Consider the following 27,340-nt stretch of genomic DNA (forward strand, 5'->3'; position numbering starts at 1 on the left):
CACGACGAACACTGTACTAATAGCCGTTGTGTTGGTTCTGACTAACTTGTACTGATTTGTGCAACATGTAGCAATCGAAGAACATTGAAGTATATACTATCATCATTAGTAAAAAAGAGGTTACCATAATGTGTGCATAATGGGTATAGGTCTTTTTATGTGTATAAACATTATATGATTTAAAGTACTATAAAAATAATCCGGACTAAGAAATTAAGCACGTCCACTCTTCTCGAAGAGACATCAAATACACCCAAATATTCATGATTGTTTATAAGCTGTACACGTTACAACGGATCACAAATTATTCCAGGCTATACCCTGTTTTTCCTGTTTATTTTTAAATGTTCAGTTTTGGTTCGTGTTTTTAGGGAACATTGCCATTTGATTCAATTAAAAATTCATTAGAAAAGCATGTTTGTCGAAGCTCTGTTTATAAAGAATAAATTAAGTAAACCCGCATTTTTTCTCAAATTGAAATAAAAATAGCGAATACTTTTAAAATATTTATAACTATTTAAATAGAATCATTCAACGATATGGTTTATAAGTTGTTAAAATCAATTATTTGTTAGTGAGAATGGAATTGTATGAGTTCGACATACAGAGGTTCGATTATTTTTATCTTAGTTACCGATATTCTGAATTGTTTGCCGGTAAACTAGGGATTAGGCAAGATTAACGATAAAACAATCTGTTGTATCAAGGTCGGTTTTATCTCAAATTATATCCCATCAGAGGTGTTGTAAAGTGCACTTCTATGATACTAGGCTTTTTCATGGTCACTCAGCATATCTTGACTTTAGTATCTAGTTGGTGATGGCGATTTTATTACTCTAGAAAAATGTGCTTTGTTGATATAGTTAGTCTTCTGGACCATTCCCTCATGATAGAGAAAACCCTTCCTGTGTACAATATCAATGTTTAAAAAAAAACGCAACCGAAAAGAATAAAATTGGATTAATAAATGATACTGTTTTTCTTTATAACCAGTTTGTAAGCTTTCGAAGTAAAATAAAGTGAAATATTGTAGGATTATCCTATCCCAAATTTGAACATTGTACAGTCGTATGTTTGTGTTGTCTCGAATTTTATCATCGCGTAAGGTGTAAGCGTAATTCGTTGCTGTGCTGCAAAACAGCAGAGTGAGTACCCAGACGATGTAAATTGATAAGTACTTCATGATTTTTATTTGTTGTTGTTGTTGTGTTCACATCAATATCGTTAAAACGGCAAAGAGTTGGAGGGGTGACTCTTTCCGTTCCAGATTTAGCACCTGTTTTAGCTTCAAACAGAACGTTTATTTGTGCTTTTGATTCCAAATATAAATAAATGTAACGTTGAGCTCATTCGAATTTTTATCACGTGTACCATTCTCACAGTGTTAAAAAACGCGTTGTTTTTTAATGTTGTAAACGTACAGTTACTTTTTGAATGCTTTAAGTACCAGTAAATATAAAATTCAGACACTGCCAATGATAGTGATTCATGGTTTAGAGAAACCCATCAAACAAACAATGCTTTTTCAGTTTATTTATGCTATACTTTCACATGATGATAATCATTTCCGTATTCCGATCTGCACTTTTCAGAAAATCGTACATTTATTTACCACTAAAATCATCCAAATGAAACCAAATCAAGAACGATAGTGCTTGCAAAGTGCCAATTTCCTGTAAAATCTACGTAATTTTTATACAAAAGCGCAAAAAACGAAAAACTAAGATTGGTTATGTGATCAGTAACTCTTTCGGAGCGAGAAATAAAACTGAATTCGGTATAAGACTGCAACTTAAATGTACAGACACTTTGAAATGCTCGTGTGTAGCGTTAGTTTCTAGATATCCGAGTTAAAAAACTAATATTACTAGTCTAAAGCGGACGAAGCAAATTCTAGAAATTCTTATATTTTTATACGATTTAAGTTTGTGGAATGGAACATGAAAATGAGATAGCATGCACAGTCTTGCACAATACTGTTTTAAAGTACATTATGATATGGATCTCCCCCTGTCTCTCTCTCTCTCCCTCCCCCTCTCTCTCTCATATGCACTGTCTTGGGAGCACAATGCAGTTTTAAAGAACATTATGATATGGATCTCCCACTCCTCTCTCTCTATCTCTCTCTCTGTCTCTCTCTCTCTCTTACACAAAAACACTCGCGCGCGCATTTCGTAATATAAAACACTTGATATGTCAAAGCTGAAATATGATTCCCTTTTGAAATGTCTAAATGTTCCTTTCAAGAAGATCAGATATTGTTCTCAAGAGAACAGGCGTCTCTCGCACTCCCTGCATGTCTCAATTGTCACTTGATTAGTTACGGTAAAATGTATTTTTTTTTGGTTACTTTTACAAGACCCCTTTTTCATCAAAACCGAATTTCAAATTGGTCTCACAAAAATGTATCATTCCTTAAGTTTAAGCTTCCTTAAATTTCATTTTACATTTAACAGACTCGTTATTAAAAAGAAAAGTGAAATGTTGAACTTACGTCCAACGAAATCTGGATTAACTCTTTATAACCGTTTAGCCCAGTCATTCACTTGACACTAATGCAATAAAAACCTCTTTTGAATATTGTGATGGATATTGATTAAAAGGCGGATTATGCTGTCATTGACCTACAAATCTAGAAAATATGGCAAAAAACAAAAACGATAATATGAACGAATAAATGCCATGGACTTTAACGGGGGTAGCTACAACAGAACGCAGATTAACAATTGGAACAGTACTACATTCTCATAAAACCTTTGTGTATTCAATAATTATAAGTAAGAACCAAAATTTAGTTGCCTGCGGAACAAGATTTATAAATAATAACGCAGTCAATTGATCTTAGAATCCTTCATCACAACAGGTACGTATGTGTACCCAATATAACCCAAGACATGAATATAGACAAAAGGGTACCTACGTGTACCCAATATAACTCGGGACAAGAGTATAGACAAAAGAGTATGTACGTGTACCCAATATAATCCGGGACATAAGTATAGACAAATGGGTACGTAAGTGTACCCAACATAATCCGGGATATGAGTATAGACAAAAGGGTACGTTAGGTACGTACATGTACCCAATATAAGCCAGGACAAGAGTACAGACAAAAGGGTACGTGTGAGTACCCAATATATCCCTGGACATGAATATAGACAAAAGGGTACGTACGTGTACCCAATATAACCCGGGACATGCGAGTATAGACAAATGGGTACGTACGTATACCAAATGTAAACCGGGACATGAGCATAGACGTGTGACGAACAGGCACTCGAGGACAGGATATTTTTTTTATCTTTTTAATCTTTTTTTTATTTATTGTGAAAATAGAATTAGTATAGTTTTTTTATATAAAAAAAATGCCTTACTACGTATATCTGACCCGTTTAAAGTAATTTTAGCATTTATGGACACATACCCGTACCAAAAATGCTAAAATTACTAAAATTACAAAAAAGCTATATCGTGCCCTTGAATGCCTTTATCTAACAATGATTTACCTTGTTTTCAAAAATTGATTTTAAGTTCTTTTAGCAACAAAATTATACTTCCGTGCTATTTACCGAGAGAGCTTACCTAAAACTTACCAATCAACAAACGGTCGGCATTCCGATGGGAACAAATTGTGCTCCTCTACTTGCTGACCTATTCCTTTACTCCTATGAGGCTGGCTCTATAGCTGATCTGATCCGAAAGAAAGAACATTGTTTAGCTAGATCCTTTAATCGCAGTTTCCGCTATATAGATGACGTATTATGGCTAAACAGTCCTAGTTTCGGGGATTTGGCACATCGCATCGAACTTGAGATAAAGGATATTATAGACACTGTGAAGTTAGCCTCATATCTTGACCTACACTTAGAGATCGATGGTAAAGGGAAAATATCGACCAAATCTTACGACAAATGGATGACTTTTCTTCCATCTGTGGTAACATCCCTTCAGCATCTGCGCATTGAGTTTTCACAACTCATACATTATGCCAGAGCTTGCCGTAACTACGCAGACGTTTTGTATCGTGCTAGACTTCTTACAATTAGGCTTATGGAACAGGGTTATGTTGCAAGATTGAAGTCATCGCTACAGATTTTTTATGGTCGTCATCACGGTGTATCCATCTGCACCATGAAAACTGAATTGTTTAACGTGTCATAGTTTTCCTTTCCTCTTTCGTCTACTCCGGACTTGACTCGGCGGGTGTTTCTAGAAAAGCAGAGTACGCTTACCCTACCGGTGCACCTGGTCCATGCTCCCGGTTTTTAGTAGAGTCCGAGTCGCACATTTACTTTTGATAATTTGTATGTATTATTTTAGTTACTTCATGTTCTTTGTTGTGTTTGTCTGTTTTCATGGATTACATTCTTTTGATTTCCGCTAGAATCTTGGTTCCCTTGATTACTCTTTAACCCACCCCCAATCTGTTTAAGTAGTATAAGTAAGAAGTGGTATGAATAGTGTACGATTTCATGTTGTCCGGCATGGTATTAATCTAAGACCTGTCTGTTTAGATAAGATTACACTACAGAAAAGTAGAGGCCGAATAAACGGCAGTTAAATTGTATATGTTACTGTATATAATTAATTTACATAAAAATATATTGGCATTTATATGTAGGACATGTCTATATTTGCAATCGATATATCTTTATTTGTCCGCCTGTCCAATAATACAGCATGCAATCCTTGCGCCAGCGTTACCAGTTAATACACTTCCGGGATTACTGCCTATGCCAAGGTCATCTGAATTCTGGTGGATCTGAATTGTAGATATAAAGATCCTTTTGTCACTATGGATGTTCTTTGTATATGATGTAGGACATGCAGGTTTTTGGTATACATAAATTTTCTACATGTTAATATACTGTACGGAAGTATAGACTTAAAAAGAGGTAATTATACAAAGTTTACAATCATAAAAATGGAATTATAAGCTAATGACTTTTTAATTCAGTTCATTCAGTAATTAATGTTAAAAGAATGTCCCACGAACGGATTACTCAGTCCCCTTTGAGAGCACCATTTAAGTCTTCAAATAAGAAAACATTTTTTTAACAAGCAAGGGGCGTACGAACCGATGAAAGGGGCTCTAGCATGTTTTGCCTTTCAAACATTTTGAAGTGTAACATTTGTTTTGCTTATCTCATATGAGTGTTTTACCCAAACCGTTTGTTAAATAATCACAATCTAAGTTCCACCCGTTATGATAAAGACAGCTTGTCTGTCTCTTTAGCTCACTGAGAGTTTCAGTTTGTGTCTATACTTACCACAATACTTCGTCCCATTAGAGAGTAAGGTCCGTACAGTTTGACCTTGTCATCAATCATCTGTTGGTTGATATTACCATTGTCGTCTCGTTTGATGTTACCAAAATCACCAATGTGTCTGGCAAATGAAAATTAAAATTGGATTCATCACTTTGTTCATTGTACATTGTATAACGATATATATATTGGTGATAACTGCACATTCAAAGGCTAGGCAAGCCATATACTTAGTTATAGCTCAATAAAACAGAGCATGACTTGCGTTGAATAATAAATCAGGTTCGACACAGTAAGGAAAACAAAATATCAACCATCAATGTTGATTTGTATAGACCAGTCTTTAGACCAGTATATTTTTTTTCATTAACATTTAAGTAGCTGTCTTTATAAGAATCATGCAAAACCTGAAAAATGTGATACACCCCAAAAAGCAAATTATCTTTATTTTTGTAAAGTTGTTTTATGGGTATATACTATAAAAATGTGTAATTATTCATTTAAATCTGCCTGCTCTTTGGAGAAAATCAAATAGATTCTATTGTATTTGAGTGTCATTTACAGAGTTATCTCCCTTAATTTTGAAATCTACAGTGCATTCTATATAATTTTTAATTTATAAGAACAAGGGTTATATGTAATGCTGAATGTTAATTTCTGTTTACTATAGCAGTTAAAACAAAATATCAAAAATAAAACTGTAGGATTTTTACCCATGAATCACAATTTGCATGATTCTTAGATGAAGTACTACTTAAATACTTATCTAAAAGCCCATTGAGCTTATTTCCGCAGACTTAAAAAAATATCGCGAAGCTAACGAGTAATAACGCGAAACTTACGCGTGATAACGCAAAACCTTCGCAAAATAACTCTAAACTGCGCATAATAACGCGAAATTTATGCGTAATAACGCAAAACGTACGCGAATTAATGCGAAACGTTTGTCTTGTTTGCATATATAGAGAAAGAAAAAACTTATTTAAATACTTATCTAAAAGCCCATTGAGTTAATTTTCGTAGACTAAAAAAATATCGCGAGTAATAACGTGAAACTTTCGTGAAATATCGCGAAACTGACTTGTGATAACGCGAAACTGACGTGTTATAATGCGAAACTTTCGCGGAATAACGCGAAACTTACGCAAATTAACGCAAAACGTTTGTCTTGTTTGTATATAAAAGGGAAAAAGAAAACATTTGATTTATCCGCCTGTTCTTTCTATTGTTTTCCCTATAATTTTCAATTTTCCTTTTTTTTTTGTGTTGGAGGTCTGTTTTGTTCTTCATATAAAGTAGTACTATGTTTTGTTTGGTCAGACGAAGTCATTTATGAAACTTTTATACCAAGAATGAAAATGGGACGAAAAGAAACCAAAAACATCAAAACAAAAATAAGCAAAACAAAAACAAAACAAAACAAAACAAAAACAAAATATAGGAGTAAAATCATCTTTGGTGTAAAAGGTCATGACCCATAAATTATTAACGACAATAGAAAAGTATTTCATTTGTTTTATCGATGCCGATAAGTGCAAGCTACCAAATATTTTTTTATGCAGGGGCATACAAATTACCAAGCTGCCCCCATTATTATATAGCAATCACCATGAAGCTTTGATATAAAAAAAATGGCGACTGCTAAATAGATTTGCTAGTCATCGATTCAAAATGCCTTCACTTTCAAGGAGAAGTTTATTTATGACCATCATGACAGCGAGGGAACTCACTGCTACGTATATGTTAACTAAATGATAGACAATTGATAAAAATATAAAATATCGGTCTCCATATTACGTGTTGTCATAACACATTTGTATATATAGGATATTTCGTGTTATTATGGGTAAGTTTCGTATTATAACGCGAAAAAAAATTAGTCTACGAAAATTAGCTCATTGGGTTTTCGTAGTTCAATTATCTATATGCATTGCTATGAATAATGCGCTATTGAGTTTTCTCAATTATAGCTCAGTATCGTTTGGGAGAGTAATAGAAAAAAAAGTAAATGAAAAACCCAGACTCAAATTTGAAGCATGGATCAGCTGTACCGGTATGGTAAGCGTCTTTTGAAGTTTCTTAAAAGGTCTTCGCCCGATTTGAATATGATGTGACGAATTATACACAAACCACTAAATTATAGTTCCAAATATTGCATACAACATTTAACTGACGACTCCAACATCAAGTCATTAGTATGAGAGAATGGGGGTACTTGGCTCGACTAACCTAATATTGTCGACTTTGGCACCATGCGGCATTCCATAAGGATTGAAGTGAGATCCCAAAGAATCACATGAGTTTGACAAGTCACCTAACTCGTGGATGTGAAAACCATGGTCCTTGAATTCAGTTGTCACTGCAAATCCTTTTAGCTTCATATTGATAAGAATGGGACCGTCCCCCTAAAAATCGGAAAATTTCAGAAGCATTTATAAGAAACAAAGTTTTGACTGCAATTACTAGTAAATAGCCTTACGCTTTAGTTTCTTACGTTGAATTGATGAATTCTGTCACGAGTTAGCAATTTCTCGGATTTTTTTCTCATTTTTAAACAAAAAAGGTTTTGCAGAAATCCAGTCTTTTTCCGAAAAAAAAATTCCTGTGTCAAAATTCCAAAGTCAGAAGTTCTTTTACAATCTACACTTTTATGAAGATATAAAATAAGAATGACCCAATGATCGATCAACAATAACAATTACACGTTTTCACGATACCTTTTGCATTAAGTGGATATGGCCAGTTACATTATTGCTTCCCTTGTAGTTTGAGTTAGGGAACACTTCACAATGTGCATGAAGCTCTAAAATATAATAAGAAATGTATAAATGGTTGATCAGAAAAATGACTTGTGCGTTTCATCCTAATTTTATGCTTTGGAAACACAGCTGTCACTGCAGTTAAATTCATAAGTTATGATATGTGTAATCAAATCTTTCCCTTCTGTCACGAGTTTTGGGTAAAAAGAGATTTTAAGGTAACTGCGAAGTCGTTAGGTACGCGATACAATAGAACAAATCTCACCTTGTTTTGAGCATGGTGTCTTTTCACTAATTTGCCTCCTGTTAAGGCGAAAGTTCAAATTGATGTGTTTTCGTTTATCCTCGTTGCGATTGTCGATTTCATCGCTAATATCTAGAACATCATCTACATCATTCCTATCATCATCAAGGTCGTCCAGTTTGTTCAAGTGTAAATGTATCATTCCCTTTCCAACCATTGAAGTCATCTTTTCCTTCAACGAGAGGATTTCTTCCGTAAGACCTTTTACCTTACCTCTGACATCATAATCGTCGTCGAAAAGGTCATCTTTTTCGTCGACTGAAATTCGAATAACGGCTTTTAAAATATCGGACAACTCCTGATTAAAAATGAAATACAATCAACCACAGGGGTTTGCTTCCACTATTAAAAAAGCAGCTCCGACTAGAATACAAACACATGTTTATAATCGAGTGAGCTTCGCTCACTTGAGAAACTTTGTCAAAGCAAAACGCTACTTCTCTATCTATCGAAGCTTTGAAAAGTAGTCAAAACACCTGATGTGCAAAACGTTCCAAAGATCTACATGTTATTTGACCGGAACTCCTCGGACATTAACGTAAAACTTACCTTCTTACGAGGCGTTCTTCGCCGAACCCGGAACTGTTTTAATGATAAAATTAAAAATATTTAGAATATCTTTATAATCCATTTTATTTAAAAGGTTACTTAAATGCTCCGCTCGCACTTCAGGCAAATGCCTTCCTCGTATCATGCTATATAGTCGTGCTACATATTTGATAGAGTAATCAAGGGTACAAAGATTCTAGAGTTAATCAAAAGAATGTAATCCTGGGACATAGACCAGACACGGAAAACAGACAAACACAACAAAGAACATTAAGTAAATACAATAATACATACAAAGTAACAAAAGTAAATGAGCAACCCGGACTTCACTAAAACTGGGAGCATGGACCAGGTGCACCGGTAGGGTAAGCGTCCTCTGCTTTTCTAGAAACACCCACTGAGTTGCCCATAAAAAGCCAAGTCCGGGGTAGACAAGAGAGGAAAGGAAAACTATGACACGTTGGTGCAGATAGATACACTGTAATGATCCAAGAGTTCATGATGACGACCATAAAACTTCTATAGTGACGACTTCTATTTTGTAGCAACATAACCGTGTTCAAGAAGCCTAATTGTAAGAAGTCTAGCGCGATACAAAACGTTTGCGTAGTTACGGCAAGCTCTGGCATAACGTATGAGTTGTGATATAAAAACTCCATAAGCAGGTGCTGAAGACATGTTGCCACAGATGAAAGGAAAGTTGACAATTCTGAATGAAAAGTCATCACGTTTGTCGTAAAGTCTGGTCAATGGTTTTCCTTTACCATCGATCTCTAAGCGTATGTCAAGATATAAGGAACAAGCCTCTGTGAAGCAAAAACAACTGAACTTGTTTAAACAATCATAACACTTTGTAAAGCCAACAAAAATAGACAAAAGAAATGTTTTCCAGGGATAGACATGATAAAAAAATTTTAACACCGCAAGAGGGGACATTTCACGTGTCAAAGGGCATATGATTAAAAAATATCCATAAAATCACATGAAGTTAAGAAAAAAACAAACCCGCATTGAAAGGATTTATATTCAAATGGCAACAAATTGTGAAGTAATTTATTAATTTCTATGCATATTTAACATCCTTAAAAGTATTAATTTTACTAACTTATCTCCAGCGAGTTTTCATCGGAAGTAAACACTCCATCCACGCTAACAGTAAACACTCTTTCGACTGACCCAAATCTGTTTCGTGCTTGGCATTTATATATACCAGCATCGTCTGTGCTAACTCCTCTAATTAAAAGTTGGTTCTTGTATACTCCAACTCTAAAAGTAAAAAAAATCGTGATTGTGTAAAAATGTTTGCCACAAATTCACTGACATATAATTGTATAAGACGTGTATTCTTAAAAGGCCGAAGTATAAAAAGCCTTATCTTTACTCCCTGACTAGAAAGTCTCTCATTCCAGGTTCTAATTTTGTTTATGTGACTGTCATATGTGCGTCATTGCAGACCTATTATTATTTATTTCTAATGAAAGACAAATATTTAAAAAAAAAAAATCATTAGAATTACCTCCCTTTACTTCTTGGAATAATATCACCATCTTTTGTCCAGGTCGTTATTACTTTGGGTTTCGCTTTGATTTTACACCCAAGTTTCACTGTTTCTCCGTTAGAAGCATCTAAAACAACATTTGTTCCTAGACGGTCACCAAACCTTGGTTTTGCTACAACGAAATATCGCACGTATTCACATGGCTTTTTAAGCATGATTAAGCATAGCAATTTCATTAAAGCTACTTTTACTGAAGTATTTATATAAAAGATTTGTTCCTAAACATATCAAATTATGTTCCATAATAGTTTGATAGAAAAATAATAACAGCAACATTGATCTTCATTGGTATGCATGTTCAATGTTTTATTTGTCAAAAGAATTATTAACTTACGTGATTTCCCGTCTACAACAACAAAAATCACCACAAAAAGAACTGCCACATGCTTCATGTTAAATCTTCTGTTTAGTTATGTTCAAGTGTTTCTATCCAAGACATAATGACCGGAAAGTCCTCCATCTGATCCAGATATAATTGGATACTTAAAGCATGTGAGTATATTGGTTTATTAGAAAGTATTATTACGTGTTTATTTTACTTCTACATTTTAGTACACGTTTATTTTATTAACCCTTTTTTCAAAATGTGAATGACATCAGATTCAATGTCTTTTAATTGTTTAGTTGGCTGGTATCAGTTAAACTGTCGGCGTGTTTTAATTAAGAGCAATACATCAGGAACGGAGAACGCGGGTTTGGTAGTCGCACGACCCCGTTCGTCCGAGCGCCTAGGGGTACATACTTTGTGCAATTTGTATTATACCAAACTGTACTAAACCAACATTTTGAAGCCTTACATAGACCAAGTGTTCATTCATTAGAAAATCGGCACTGCATGTTTTGAGCAAATTAGACTCATTTTTACTGTGAACTTTTGCATGTTGAACTTGGTCACTTTCAGCGACACATATAACTATAAACACTTTGTATAATCTGTGACCCCGACAGTATTAAATCGATATTTTTCGTACTTAATCGTACATGTATGTTAATATACATATTGATGATATGCTCGTACTATTTTATGCAAATTTAACACGTTTTTACATTATAATTTGCACAGTGAACATTAGAAAAAGGAACAGATCTGGTGAAACGCAACAGAACCTGTATAAAAATAGTTAAAATACTTATAGTCGTATTAGAATAATTCTATACACATAAATGAAGGTCAAGGCCTCGGCCTGTCATCTTAACAGAGTTATTATGTGTGTTATTATCTCCATTATTTTCAGAACAGTGAACATAAACAAATCCATCACAGTGAAATAATAAAACTGACTTGCTGTCTATCCACAATTTGTTCACACTATGTATATTATGTGCCGTCATGTCAGTTTCGTGTAGATATTTCTGAGAAAACAAACAAAACTGAAGTTTATTCAGGATTCATGTATGCTTACAAATACGAATGCTATTACAAAACATAATTTATCTGCATGAAGTGAACAACAACAACTTAGAAATGCAACCATTCATATTTGATTCTGAGATGCAAATCCAAAGATAAAAAAAACCAAATAATATAACGCACCCTTAAGCTGTATGTTTTGACTGCTGTATGGTGTGTTTTTACACGCCTTTAAGCTGTATGTCTTGACTTCTGTATGTTGTATTAACACACCCTTAAGCTGTATGTATTGACTGTCGTATGGTGTATATTAACACGCCTTTAAGCTGTATATGTTGACTGCCGTATGGTGTGTATTAACACGCCTTGACTGCCGTATGGTGTGTATTAACACGCCCTTGAGCTGTACGTTTTGACTGGCGTATGGTGTGTATCAACACGCCCGTAAGCTGTATGTCTTAACTGCTGTATGCTGTATTAACACGCCCTTAAGCTGTATGTTATGACTGCCATAAGCCGTATTTTACCACGCCCTTAAGCTGTATGTTTTGACTGCTGTATGCTGCATATTAACAACACGCTCTCGTTAAGCTGTGTGTCTTGACTGCTGTATGCTGTATAATAACACGCCCTTAAGCTGTGTGTCTTGACTGCCGTATGGTGTATATTGACAACACGCCCTTAAGCTTTATGTTTTGACTGCCGTGTGGTATATATTAACACGCCCTTAAGCTTTATGTTTTGACTGCCGTGTGGTGTATATTAACACGCCCTTAAGCTGTATGTTATGACTGCCATAAGCCGTATTTTACCACGCCCTTAAGCTGTATGTTTTGACTGCTGTATGCTGCATATTAACAACACGCTCTCGTTAAGCTGTGTGTCTTGACTGCTGTATGCTGTATAATAACACGCCCTTAAGCTGTGTGTCTTGACTGCCGTATGGTGTATATTGACAACACGCCCTTAAGCTTTATGTTTTGACTGCCGTGTGGTATATATTAACACGCCCTTAAGCTTTATGTTTTGACTGCCGTGTGGTGTATATTAACACGCCCTTAAGCTGTATATTTTGACTGCCGTATGGTGTGTATTAACAAGCCCTTGAGCTTTATGTTTTGACTGCCGTGTGGTGTATATTAACACGCCCTTAAGCTGTATATTTTGACTGCCGTATGCTGTGTATTGACACGCCCTTAAGCTGTGTGTCTTGACTGCCGTATGGTGTATATTAACAACACGCCCTTAAGCTTTATGTTTTGACTGCCGTGTGGTGTATATTAACACGCCCTTAACCTTTATGTTTTGACTGCCGTTTGGTGTGTTTTAACACGCCTTTAAGCTGTATATTTTGACTGCCGTATGCTGTGTATTGACACGCCCTTAAGCTGTATGTATTGACTGCCGTATGGTGTGTATTAACAAGCACTTGAGCTGTACGTTTTGACTGGCGTATGGTGTGTATCAACACGCCCGTAAGCTGTATGTCTTGACTGCTGTGTGCTGTATTAACACGCCCTTAAGCTGTATGTTTTGACTGCCATAAGCTGTATTTTACCACGCCCTTAAGCTGTATGTTTTGACTGCTGTAAGCTGCATATTAACAACACGCTCTCGTTAAACTGTGTGTCTTGACTGCTGTATGCTGTATATTAACACGTCCTTAAGCTGTATGTCTTGATCCAATATACTAGTACAGGGAATTTGTATTACAATATATTCGTATTTTATAGTCCCTGACTTGAGAGAACTGTTAACTTCGTCTTAATATAATTAATCTTGAACAGTACGAAATCTGTCTAGTTTCCATTCTAAAAATAAACACAGAAGGAGATATACATGTATATATATTCTCCTTCAGTCTCGAGGGGAATTACAAGATTTCTCCACTCAAGATAGTTAAATCAAAAATTTAATCATTGAGAGTGCAGAAATCTTGTAATCCCCGAGAGTATTGGAGGAGAATATGAAATCTGTGGAAAACTCGGAAATGTAAAATGGCGGCAAACTCTAGCAGAAATTTAATCACCGTACAGGTACATTTTTAATCACCGCCTTAGATTGGGAGAAAACTCTACATCCATTCAGGCGCGTAGCTGAGGCCAAATTGAAGTATAGGCAAAATTACGGCAGGGGGTCCAAGGGGGCGAAGCCCCCCCTCGAAGCTCCGCAGGGATAGCGTTTTAGAGCATCATTTATGCCTCTCCTGGATGTATTTTATCTAAAAAAAATGGCAAAATTAAGTGCAGGTAAAAGCTTTTTTGCCTAACGACAGCTACGCGCCTGCCATTATTTACCAAGTATAAGGACACAATAATTTAATTGTTATTGCACTGGCGTATAATCTAAATACTTTGGAAGATCACCAAACGATCTCCAATGAGTGTAAACAACACAACGATATTAATTCGTCAAATTCGAACTAAAAGTATTAAAACGACACCAAGGCATATTAATGACCCGTCTGTGGACATAAAATCTAATGTGGGTTAAACTTGTTTTATATCGCCCAAATGGACGTTCAAAATACTAATACCATCTTTTCATTATCTAAATCTTTATTGAAAAATACAAATTAATTGTGTACAAATATTCAATTATATTAGTGCGTATAACAATCTGTTTTTGAACTAAAAAATTATATGTATGTATTGAAGATGGTCGGAAATGGATTCAGGGATTTGAATCTTTCCCGGTCTCACCGACCTTTATTTCAACCTCTTCCATAGGTTTGCTAGTATTTCCTTCCACTTTATGATGGTGATGACCATGCTGACCATGTACATGCCCATGTTGCTGTTCATGTTTCGATTGGTGATCAGTATGATGTTGATGTTCTGCTGGATTAGCCAATGCGATAACGCAGCAGGCTATTCTTCCGCCAGCATTTCCATGTTTATGGCTTCCTGGGTTTTCCCCTGATCCCAAATCATCTGGTCCGGCATGAATCTAAAATGTGAATGAATGTTACAATACTTTAACTGAATCAATAGCACCGTAATTCTGCTATGGTACACAAAGAATAGTCTTTTTAAAAAAAAAAAAAAAAAATTTCCATGCAGATTCATATTGTTTTCTGGCTTTTCAATATCAAAGCAAGTGGGTTCTTCCAGAAATGTCATATTCGTTCGCAAAACAAAAGTTAAAAAAAGGACGAATTAGTATCTTTGACTATCTAATACTCTTCCAATATGGTTCGTTTTCGCCTTTTATATCTCTTTGGCATCTGAGTGAACTGAGTTCCTTATAATAGCTCCACAAGCATTTCCTTATGGCACCGTCCCATGGTTTTAATTGTATTAAAGCTACTAAATATGTTAGCTTTTTTGCTTTAGACGCGAGAATGATACTCCAAATGCATGTAAATTTTCATAGATCTATTTTTTTTTCTGCTCATGGACAAACACCCATTTTTGCTAGTATTTTTGTTGCACGTATATTCTCTTATTATAAGAGTTAAACATCACACAACATGTACTTACAACGATACTTCGGCCAATCAATGAGCTCTCCCCTCTCAGGGATATTTTATCAACAGTCATATGAGTGTCTATTTCTCCGTTCATGTCACATTCAATGTTACCAAGATCCCCAACGTGGCTATAAACATCAACAAAATTTGTGCATTATATTTAATTTGAAATTACAGTACCATTGTTTTTGCTTCAATATCACTACAACTGTATTGTGCAAAACAATAGCAGCTTTTGTCACTTTATATACTTTAAATGTTGCGCACTTTATTGCTAAAAACTCTACAAAATGCCTTTAATCGCGTCTAAAATATGTCTAGAAACTGTCCTCTTTTACAAAATAGACTGCCTGGATGTTAAATAAAAGCGCGAACTCAATTCAAAAAGTGAATAAATTATTATTACAATTTTGCTTTTAAATGATTAATTTTTCGACAGAAATTGAGTGAAAAAAAAACCCACTGAAAATACGATGTCTAACGTTACGGAATCCACTTCTATTCTATGTTCAAATTGCTGGAAAATGATAAAAATCTGTCTTAAAAGGACCGAAATTATGTGGGATTCATGCTCACACCATACCATGTAATCAGTTCTAGCGTCAGTTAGTGTTTAAGCCACATTTTTTAGAGTTCCAGGACAGTAAAATTAATTTCCATGTCGATTTATTTTTTTTTCATTTAAAAAACATTTAATTGACCAAAAGAAAAAAGAGAAACAGCCAGATATGGTAAATACATATAGAAAAATATGCATATTAACTTAGATTACACATTGGCTTTTCCATAAAGGTTTTTGGTAGAAAATTTTGATACACATTAATTTTATTGAGAAATCCGCAAGTCTAACCATTTTGTCCCACGCTTAGGAGTTTGCATTTAAAGCTGTATTGTCTCAAATAGGTGGCCGTAGGAAAACATTTTACATTGCCGAAAGTATAAATAACCAATATGCTTTTTTAGTACACAAAGTAAGCATCGTTCATCACTTAGATGTTGTCTCTGTTGTTTATTGAATACGACATAACAAAAGCCTAGTCGTTTTGTCCTAAACCGCAAAAACGACATTTTGTTCGCTTATGTCGCAAAATGGACACTGGAACATTTTTTTTATTGGGGGGGTGGGGGGTGGGGGGAGATAAAAATATATAAAAGGTAGCGACTATTATTTGATAATGTTGTTTTCAAAACATGAATTAACTATAGCTAAATCATTATATAACAAACTGTTATCTAAAGTATGTTGGATGTCATAGGCGGATCTGGTAATAGGGAGAGGGGGTTTATCCCCAAATACTAATTGGTTGATAATATTAAAATCAACGGCATAACAGATATATATACAAGTATATACACTAGTATTTTTTCTTCTATTTAGAAACCTCTGGGTTGATGCCACTCCGAGAATATTCACCAGCCTAGTAGTTTGATGAACTATACCATAGATTATTTCCCCGAAATTTGCAGTATTACAAAATTCAAAACCCCTATAAATTACCCGAAATAACATTCCTTATATTGCGCATAGTAGACCGTCTATAGGTGCTAGATTTGGCTTCCTATTTCTGAAATTGCAATTTTTATAATGAATGGCATTTTTGTGTATTTTGGTATCAGTGTGTTTCTTAAATATATGAAATATTTCTACTTTGATATTACATTGTAAGTTATATAGTATATCGCAAGATAGTACCAAACGTCATACTGCAATCTATTCCAGTATTTACTGTCCAGAATGGTGTTACAACCACCGTCGTTAACAAGGAAGTTTTGAGGAGTCATATGGGAAGATATGAATATCCCAAATAACACAATATATATTGCATTTAGTATAAAGTGGAAACATAGCTTCATATTCAAGACGTCGCTGACAATCAAAAAGACATTTAAAACGAACTACATTGTATTAATCATTTGTATTCAATAAAAAGGTTAATTCTAAAACTAGTATAATTGCTTGGTACAATATTTCTCAGTATGCATGCAATGATCTTGACAATTCTCTATCGCTGTTAATTTTTTTTTACAAATTTTTATGCATGTATGGTACCTATGTTTTGATTTCCTTGATCCATGGTTGACCCCAACAGGATTGAAATGACCTCCTAGAGAGTCGCACGATTTACTCAAATCCCCATAATGGTGAATATGGAATCCATGAGTATGCACCATAGGCTCTTTTGTCATATCAAAGCCACTCAAATCAATATAAACATCTACTGGATTATCACCCTGTGAATAAAATAAAAGTTTTTTTATTAGTTGTTAGTGTTCTTTTTTTCTCAAAAAAAAAAGGATTAATCAATGTATGAAATCTACTACGTGTGTTTTCACCGCAAGAAATCTACTACGTGTGTTTTCACTGCCAGAAATCTACTACGTATGTTCTCATCACCAGAAAACACTCGTCACTTATTTATGAAATTTCTGGAATAAACATTTTCAATAAATTAAATTGACGACACGTTTAAGGTAAACATTTGACAAAGAACGACTTTACTGAATAAAATAAGTGACAATAATGAACACCTTTGAAAGATCTGAAATAGTTTATTTTCATTAGTTATACATACTACATTTAAGTTTATAATTATTTCAGTTATATAAAATATCAATTTATTTCATCGTATAATATAGAACAGTTACCATGCTACCTTTTGAATGAAATGTATTGCTCCGGTGATGTCATCTCCATCTGCTAGAATCTCATTTGGTTCTACTTCACAATGAGCATGGATTTCTGTCAAATATTTAAAAGCTAATATAATATCAACACTTTTATTTATTAAAAGTTTTCTTATTGTATTATCTAATAGTGTATCTATACAAAAGACTGGGTCCAGAAATATTTAAAAGGGACTGCGACCAAGACATTAAGAAAGGGAGGTCCAGCATACCATATGCTCATTTTTGTCATAATTTTGAACATAATTAACAAAATTTTCTAAAACTAAGGGGACTAACACCCAGAACATCACCTGTACCCGCCATTTGTAGCAAAAAAAAAAGAAGTCCGCATTGAATCTTGTGATGTCAGTACTTTGAGATTTTCCGATGCTGACGTAAGTACAGAGTGTTGTTAACCATACTTGTTTATATCATTCAATTTTGATTGTGATTTTACTCGTCAATGCAGATATTCATGCATTCAGGACGAGAAAGTCTGCTTAATCTAACAGACCCTGCTTTACAATAGTCAACACAGGCTGATACGGCGTTTAATTTTAGTCTCAATATCTTATTTTATGAAACGTGTGACGGAGAATCGGTGACTTGCGCTCATGAATAAAAACGACCTCCCGCACTCGAAGGAATAAACACTAGTGTCATGAATCTGCGATCTTTGAGTGGGTCACTTTCCCCTAATTTGAAATATGTAAAAACAAACAAGGAAAGGGTAAGAATATACTACCAGAAAACTGATTCATTTTGAAGATTTTACGAGAAAAAAAAACACTAATCGCGAAAACAAGGGTAAAAACCTTCGTCGTCCTTTGCACATTTTTCACTATATTCAACAAGCTGCATGTGAACATGTATATTGGCATCACTTCTTATTTCATCATCTTTAGATTTCTTGTCTCCCAGTGTTGAGTTGGTGATTTCGATTGCCTCTTCAACGTTTTCGTTTTGCAACTCGCTTCCAGTGCCATGCATGTGAAGATTAACAACATTTTTCGGCAACGCTTCTATTTGTTCACGCAGTTCTTTGATGTCCTCTTCGAGACTTTTCAGAGTTGCTTTTTTTCCTTTCAAAGAAATGTAAATTGTGATATTAGTATGGAGAAAAATACTAGTGACGGACAAAAATCTTATTTTCAAAATCATTCAAAAAACACCAAAAGGAAGACAACCGGATTTTAACATTCCGCACACGTGCAAGAAATATGTTGTAGGCTGCGCACCTTTTTAGGGTACAGAAATAATGGCCCGGGATAACGGTTGCTGCAGTACAATTAAAATTTAAATTAAGTGACTAGATGTAAACTTCGATTACAAAACATCTACCATGCACAGGACCTTGGGACCAGGATTTTTTTATCACAAAAAATATCATTTTGTTTCCATATTTGAGTTATTATGTGTGTTCTCAGAATGTCGGCTTGCTATTTAATGCCGTTTATACTATACCCAGTAGTTTATACTATACCCAGTAGTTTATACTATACCCTAGTAGTTTATACTATATCCAGTAGTTTATACTATACCCAGTAGTTTATACTATACCCCAGTAGTTTATACTATACCCAGTAGTTTATACTATACCCCAGTAGTTTATACTATACCCAGTAGTTTATAATATACCCAGTAGTTTATACTATACCCCAGTAGTTTATACTATACCCAGTAGTTTAAACTATACCCCAGTAGTTTATACTATACCCAGTAGTTTATACTATACCCTGTAGTTTATACTATACCCTGTAGTTTATACTATACCCCAGTAGTTTATACTATACCCAGTAGTTTATACTATACCCCAGTAGTTTATACTATATCCAGTAGTTTATACTATACCCTGTAGTTTATACTATACCCCAGTAGTTTATACTATACCCAGTAGTTTATACTATACCCTGTAGTTTATACTATACCCCAGTAGTGTATACTATACCCAGTAGTTTATACTATACCCAGTAGTTTATACTATACCCCAGTAGTTTATACTATACCCAGTAGTTTATACTATACCCCAGTAGTTTATACTATACCCCAGTAGTTTATACTATATCCCAGTAGTTTATACTATACCCAGTAGTTTATACTATACCCAGTAGTTTATACTATACCCCAGTAGTTTATACTATACCCAGTAGTTTTTCGCCTGTCTCCTTCTCTCATAGATAACTTATATGTGGAAACAAAATGATTTAAGGATATTTTCGTGATAAAAAAATCCTGGTCCCAAGGGCCCGTGCTACCATGACTAGGGTTCAGCGTTTTGTGAAAAAAAATCAATGGATAAAAGTGCATATCTATTATTAACAAATAATTCAAAAGCCTTCAAATATCATAGGCGTAGTGCCTCTTAAAAACATTGGCATAGTTGAAATTCATTTCAGCAACAATTACATCGTACAATATTTTCCAAATAAGACACCATTCAAGGAGAGTGGTACTGTGTAATTTCGTCCTTCGTGGTGCTACGCCAGTGAATATACCGTCAGTGAATCAGATGTACCACAGGATGTACAAGTATTTGGTAACTACATTAATTATCTCCTCTTAAACTATGGTTTAAATAAAGTAAATATCATTTAGAATAACAATAATGTCAAGTGCATTTGTTTTAAGTAAATATTCTATAAATAGAGCACTTGGGTCAATCAACAACAAGGGCGATGCCATTAAGTACTTGAAAAAGAAATTTTCGCTGAGATAAAACGAAGAAATAAAAAATGAAAGGCTAAAATAAAAAAGACAAATGAAGCCGAACAAAAATGGTTAATCAAAAAGATAAATAACAAACTATTTTGTTTCAAATGTGGACAGAGAATTGTCCGGAAACCATTTTTGAAATAAAATTTTTAAGTAGCACTCCACATAAGAATCATGCAAATGTGTGTCATGGTTGGAACGCCTACATATTTTTATTTTTTGATATTTTGTGTAAAATGGCATAGTAAACAGAAAGTAACATATGGTTTTTCATAAAACCCTTGTTCATAGAAGATAAAAATTATATAAAATGTACAGTAGAATTCAGAATTAAGGGAAATAATTCTGTAAATGACATTAAACTACAATAGAAACTATTGCATTTTCAAATTTGGATTATCTCCTAAGATCAAGCAAGTTGGAATGAATAATTATACATTTCATCATATAGACCAATAAAGCAACTTAATAACAAAAATAAAAATATGTAGCCTTTTAAGGCGTGTCATATTTTACAGAATTTGCATGACTCTTAAAAAGACTGCTAATTAAGTCGTTACAAAGTCGTAGTTTAAAACTAGCCATAATGATTTTGTCTTTTTTTTTTATTTTAGCCTTTCATTTTTAGTGTTTTATTCTGAAAGTAGCTCATACCTATTACACGAAGCATCTTTTTCTGTCACTCGATAAAATGAGTTATCTTGTTAAAACGACCCCGGTAACTCATTCTATCGAGTTAGCTAGGTCGTGACACCATGAAACCAAAGAGTTCGTCATAACTACTACGTTTATTCGTTATATATCGAACCAGGAATCCGTTACGATGCTAAGAAGATCACAAACGGAATGAGACAGTCACGAATGATAAATAAGGCAACTTCTTTATTTAGATTTTATTTAAATTAATTTTAAAGAAATTTGTTTAATAATTTCAAGTCATTTACGACATTCTACAGTAAATTGTTACCGTATTAATTAAATGTTTATTTTTATTATTTTAATAAACTACTCACCTTTCTTGGACCTTCCTTGTATATACGAACCACGCCCTATTCCCCGTCTGGTTTTCCCTAATTCAAGGATAGAACATATGATGACAATAACAAAAAGAACAAATAGCGGTTTTGCTTCCATATTAGAGATAAATTCTTATACCAAGTGTACAATTTTCAGTGCGGTATTATAACATATATAATTGCCACTTGGAAAACACTTAAAACATGTTTGTAACAAGAGCTTCTCTGGCAAACACCAATTTTTTGTTGGTCTAACTGGATCAGGGGAGTTCTGGTTTGTAAGAGGGATCTCCACTTCGGCAGTTAAAGTTGTTTTAGAAAACATCAACATTATTAATACTTAAGTGGTTCTTTGCGTGGTTAGGCCACACTATCTTGAGTAATGGTACCATAATTATACGTTGTCCTTATACATTACATGACCATCAAAAATTTTAGTTTCCCCTGACTATAAAAGCTATAGTTACACGTTTTTATCAATTTAGACAGTGACGTCTTTGTGGGCGTTCCCGCGTAAAGTAGTGTGACGTCATATTGACGTCATTTGTCAGACGGAAAGCTGATAGCACTTGCAATACATTGTCTCATAATGCACCGCCGTGTGAAAAGAAGTACCATTGGCATACCTGGTTTAGCTTCAAATGCAAATATTTAGGTCGACTATAGAAGTAGTTCTAAGATATGTAGGAAACTCCATACTTTACTCGTAAAAGATGAAATAATACATTCGGCGTAACTTTATCATATCTAGGAGTAATCAAGGGAACCAAGATAATAGCGGTAATCAAAAGAATGTAATCCAGGGACAAAGACCAGACATGGAAAACAGAAATACACAACAAAGAACATAAAGTCACTAAAATAATATACATGTACATTTGTGATATTGTGGAAAATTTATCATCAAACATTAACCTATCATAAGAATGGAAAATAGGACTTGTTTTCCGACCTACACAGAAGGCGATAATCTTGAGGCAAACTTCAACAGACAGTTACAGACCAGTTATTTTGTTGTTATAGAAATAATTCTGTTTGATACGTATTTATTAACAATCAGTTCCCGGCAGCAGGGTTTTCGATGATTGATGATTGATTGTTGGGGTTCAACGCCCGAGCAGCAATTTTTTCAGCTATATTCTGGCGATGAACATGAAAAGGATGATAAAATGAAAATGAAATGATGATAATGCAATGAAAAAAGGGAAGGGACACAAGGATAATAGGGTCGACGAATTTTGAATGCCACTAGGTAAAGGGGGTGGGTAAGGTCGGGCATTTAGCCTCCTGTAGTGGAGCGCAAAGGTTCCTACTCCTATCGAATACCACAGCAGGGTTCAACACGGAATCTTGTATGCCTTACTGACCCAGTTATCTTACATTACATTAATTTTCCTGACTCCCTCCATCACACAAAGGTCACGAACAAAATTCTACCGTATTTCAAAGACAAATAAATGTATTTATTTGCAGTTCGCACAGTAACTTCTAAAATAGATAGAACCGATTTTGGTAGATTGGGTATATAAAGGAACTGCGCAAGATTTTATATTTGTCGAAGTTAGGGGGTGACCACTCGACTACTTCACACACGTTTGTAGACAAATTTATGGCTATGTCCGACTCGGAGATTGAGAATGAAATAGAATTAGTTCTGGAAAGGCAGTGCCCTATTTCAGAATTGTTGGTAGAAAATTCCTTGAACGAAACAAGAAAGAGAAAAAGCACGGAAGAAGCAAGAAAAAGTGCGGATGAAAAGAAAGGTAAATTGGAGCACGAGGTGTCCAACGCTGATCTCTTTTCCTCTTTTCTTTGTTAACTTCCTCTATGAATAATAAGTTGTCCTGGATAGAGAAAAACTTTTCCGATTCCACTGATAATCTTGTGAAACGTGTTAAAAAATCAGAAAATACTTGTAAATTAAAGGGATAATATCGGCACGGCTATCAAGTACTAGTACATAGAAAAGAACAGACCGAAGAAAGCAGTTTGCGTTTTGGAGGATTCGAACATTCTTCTGAAGCGCAGAAACAAGTTGATTAGAATAGCTGGTAAGTCTGAAAGCGGGTGGAAGATCGTAAACGAGTATTTGTCAGATGAAGTTGCCAGTGACTCAGAAGACGAAAAGAGTATTAGGGTCACAGAAAACCGCGCAGTTAAGAAGATTAAGGCGGAAAGGGCAGACAAGAAGGAAACGCTCAGCTGAAGCAGTCGGTTCAGCGGTGCAGCTCTCTCATAATGGAGGAGATGCTGATGGTGCTTTCCGTTTGCAGCCATTTCGTGTGGGCGCACCTGGTTCCGGACAGGGTCAACAAAACCGGGCAAAACCTACCGACATCTGCTACAACTGCGGGATGTTCGGTCACTGGTCCAGGGATTGTAAGAAACCAAAGAATAGAAATAGAGTTACCAGAGAATCTGTTGCTTAAGTCATCTTATGAAGATACATTATAGGTATTACATTCTGACAATTTTGACTCATTTTATGAATTTGAAAATAACAGTTCCGATATAAATGTTAAAGGTCGTTTAAAGCAATCTTTTGATTTTTTTAAAGAAATTGAAAGTTCTGATTTTATACTTGATATAATTGCAGAAGGCTATAAAATTCCTTTGTTACATGAACTTAAGTGCGTATTTTTGAGAAACAATAGGTCAGCTTCAGAACACAAGGATTTTGTTGACCAGTCTATTTCAGAATTATTGAGAAATAAATTAGTGCGGGAGGTGTCGAGCAGACCAAAAGTGGTAAGTCCTTTAACTGTTTCAATTAACGCAAAAGGTAAAGATTGATATTAGATCTGAGACACGTGAACGAACAGGTGGTCCAAACTAAAATTAAATTTGAAGATTACAAGACAGCTAGGCAGTATGTTTCTTTATATTCTTATGGTTTTATTTTTGATCTTAAGAGCGGATATCATCATTTTTTTTATAACCACCAGACTTATGAAGGGTTTTCCTGGATGTTGGACGGTGAGGAGAGATTTTTTTGTTTTTACGGTGCTACTGTTTGGTTTATCTTCAAGTGGCTGTATTTTTACTAAAGCAGTTAGACCTTTAGTTAAGCACTGGCGTCAAAAGGGTGTTAAAGTGGTGGTATATCATGACGACGGATTTGGTATTAACGTGGTGGTATATCATGACGACGGATTTGGTGTTAACGTGGTGGTATATCATGACGACGGATTTGGTGTTAACGTGGTGGTATATCATGACGACGGATTTGGTGTTAACGTGGTGGTATATCATGACGACGGATTTGGTGTTAACGTGGTGGTATATCATGACGACGGATTTGGTGTTAACGTGGTGGTATATCATGACGACGGATTTGGTGTTAAAGTGGTGGTATATCATGACGACGGATTTGGTGTTAAAGTGGTGGTATATCATGACGACGGATTTGGTGTTAACGTGGTGGTATATCATGACGACGGATTTGGTGTTAACGTGGTGGTATATCATGACGACGGATTTGGTGTTAACGTGGTGGTATATCATGACGACGGATTTGGTGTTAAAGTGGTGGTATATGATGACGACGGATTTGGTATTAACGTGGTGGTATATCATGACGACGGATTTGGTATAGCAGAAAATTTTGATAAAAGTAAATCTATTGCTGATGTAGTTCAGGCTAATTTAGTTAGTTCGGGTTTCGTGCCTAGCAGAGATAAATGTATTTGGAAGCCTATTCAAGTAGTTGAATGGCTTAGTTTTATTTGAGATTTGCGCAAGTGTGTAATTTAAATACCAGATAGAAAAATTGCTGACTTAATTAAGTCAATTGAACATATTTTATTCAGTTCGACCACGGTGAAAGTCAGATTGCTAGCTAAGGTAACAGGTAAAGTCATTTCTCTCTTTCCTGCAATAGGTGACATCACACAGATAATGACAAGAGGTTTGTTTACTGTTACCAACAGCAGAGATCACTGGGATCAAGTGGTTAATATTAATGATCACAGTATTTGCATTAGAGATTTATTATTTTGGAGAGACAACGTAGCTAGTATAGAGCCAATTCCTTTGTTAGGAAAAGCTTCTGAGAACATTGTTTTTTTCTGGTGCAAGTGATGTAGCAGCTGCAGGCTACATTGAGCATTTAGGTTGTGTTATGCATAAGTGCTGGTCAGTAGATGAAAAATTAAAAAAGTTCCACTTGGATGGAAGTAAAAGCGACTTAATTGTCTTTATACAGTTTTTATACGTTTACTTAAAGATAGTACAGTTTCTTTTTTAAACTGACAATAAAAAATGCCGTTAGTGTAGTTCATAAGGGGAGTAAGAATCACGAGTTACTGATGTTAGCTTTATCAATTTTTGAATGTTGTAAATTTAGCAATATTACTATTTTCGTTAGATGGATTCCCAGGGAATTCAACGATCAAGCTGACATGCTTAGTAGAATAGTTGATGTAGACGACTGGCGTATTTCAGATGAATTTTTCTACTTTTTACAAGGAATTTGGGGTCAATATACAATAGATAGGTTTGCAAATATGGTCAACACTAAATTACCCAGATTTAATTCTTTGTATTGGAATCGGGGTTCTGAGTGCATTGACGCATTTACTTGCAACTTGACACAGAAGAACAACTGGTTAGTCCCACCGGTTGCTATGGTTAGTAAATCAGTAAATCGTGTAGTGAAATGCAAAGCCTCGGGCAGGTTGATTGTACCTAATTGTACCCTCTTCGCTGTTTTGTCCTTTGTTATTTGACGCAGGTTACGAGTATAGAGAATACGTAATGGACGTTTTAGAATTTCACGAAACTGATGGAATTTTCTCTACGGGAAATAATACAAATTCCTTGTTTGCGAAAGGAAATTTCACTGGAAAAGTACTGCCTGTTAAACTTGACGCTTCAAGACATTAATTGTTTTTATTTGATTTCAGACTTGTGTTTGTTGTACGCTGTCACTGGGCTTTTCTGAGAATAGTCACTGGACATTTTGTACATACTGGTCACAGGACGGATGTTATGTTATTCATATATATATATCGAAAAATTTGAGTGCGACTATTTTGGACGCACGAGCCAAGAATACGGTAACAAAATACATCGGAGGTTTCAAAAGATTTGGTAAATGGACCATCAGTTACCCTGAGATAACTTCAGTGCTTCCTTGGAGTGTCATTTACGTCAGTTTATATTACAAGCTGCATTTTATAGTATTAACTGGGCGCACAATACAGCAGGCGTATGTGATCCATGCAATTCGGAGTTGGTTAAAAGCGTGGCGGAAGCTCCAAAGAGAATTTTAGCTAGACAGATTGCGAAAAAAGTTCCAGTCGATTCATTTATTATGACAGACTTGTTTAAAAATCATATAGATTCTAGTTCATTGAAGGACGTTAGATTATTAGCTATGTGTGCTCTTATGTATACAGGTTTTCTTAGATATGAAGAATTATGTAACATTAAAGCTAAGCATATCACTTTTTATGAAACTTCTGTAGATATATTTATTCACAAGAGCAAAACGGACTGTTACAAAAATGGTAGAAACCATTCTCAAGAAATCTAATTCTTTTACTTTGAGAAGAAGTAATGAAAAGCTTTTTTACACACGTGCTAGCGAATTAAGATTGCGCTATCAGAGTTAGATTTAGATGCTAAGAAGTTCGGTTTGCATAGTTTTAGGTCAGGGGGAGCCCCGACATCGCTAAGCATGTT

General features: G+C 34.9%; 2 protein-coding genes and 1 pseudogene across 2 annotated transcripts; 1 reads left to right on the plus strand and 2 right to left on the minus strand.

Annotated features, from left to right (window-relative positions):
- Positions 1-4,537: 4,537 nt before the first annotated feature.
- LOC148629788 (uncharacterized) lies at positions 4,538-11,339 on the minus strand. The gene is made up of 8 exons (XM_088564783.1): positions 10,772-11,339; positions 10,396-10,549; positions 9,985-10,145; positions 8,292-8,588; positions 7,985-8,070; positions 7,497-7,672; positions 5,271-5,388; positions 4,538-4,762 (listed from the first exon to the last, which is right to left on the minus strand). Exons 1-8 carry the CDS (start codon positions 10,827-10,829, stop codon positions 4,652-4,654), a joined length of 1,161 nt encoding a protein of 386 aa, XP_088420909.1. The 5' UTR covers positions 10,830-11,339; the 3' UTR covers positions 4,538-4,651.
- A 2,989-nt stretch (positions 11,340-14,328) lies between these two features.
- On the minus strand, positions 14,329-21,831 carry LOC148629789 (uncharacterized). Its single transcript, XM_088557171.1, has 6 exons — positions 21,653-21,831; positions 18,743-19,009; positions 17,915-18,000; positions 17,311-17,492; positions 15,271-15,388; positions 14,329-14,737 (listed from the first exon to the last, which is right to left on the minus strand). Exons 1-6 carry the CDS (start codon positions 21,771-21,773, stop codon positions 14,462-14,464), a joined length of 1,050 nt encoding a protein of 349 aa, XP_088413297.1. The 5' UTR covers positions 21,774-21,831; the 3' UTR covers positions 14,329-14,461.
- A 1,439-nt stretch (positions 21,832-23,270) lies between these two features.
- LOC148629790 (uncharacterized) lies at positions 23,271-24,084 on the plus strand (annotated as a pseudogene).
- The last annotated feature ends 3,256 nt before the right edge of the window (positions 24,085-27,340 follow it).

Source organism: Perna viridis, chromosome 1 (assembly GCF_037379345.1).
Source record: "Perna viridis isolate PV_CMFRI_1.1 ecotype Kerala chromosome 1, ASM3737934v1, whole genome shotgun sequence".
Classification (NCBI taxonomy): Eukaryota; Metazoa; Mollusca; class Bivalvia; order Mytilida; family Mytilidae; genus Perna; species Perna viridis.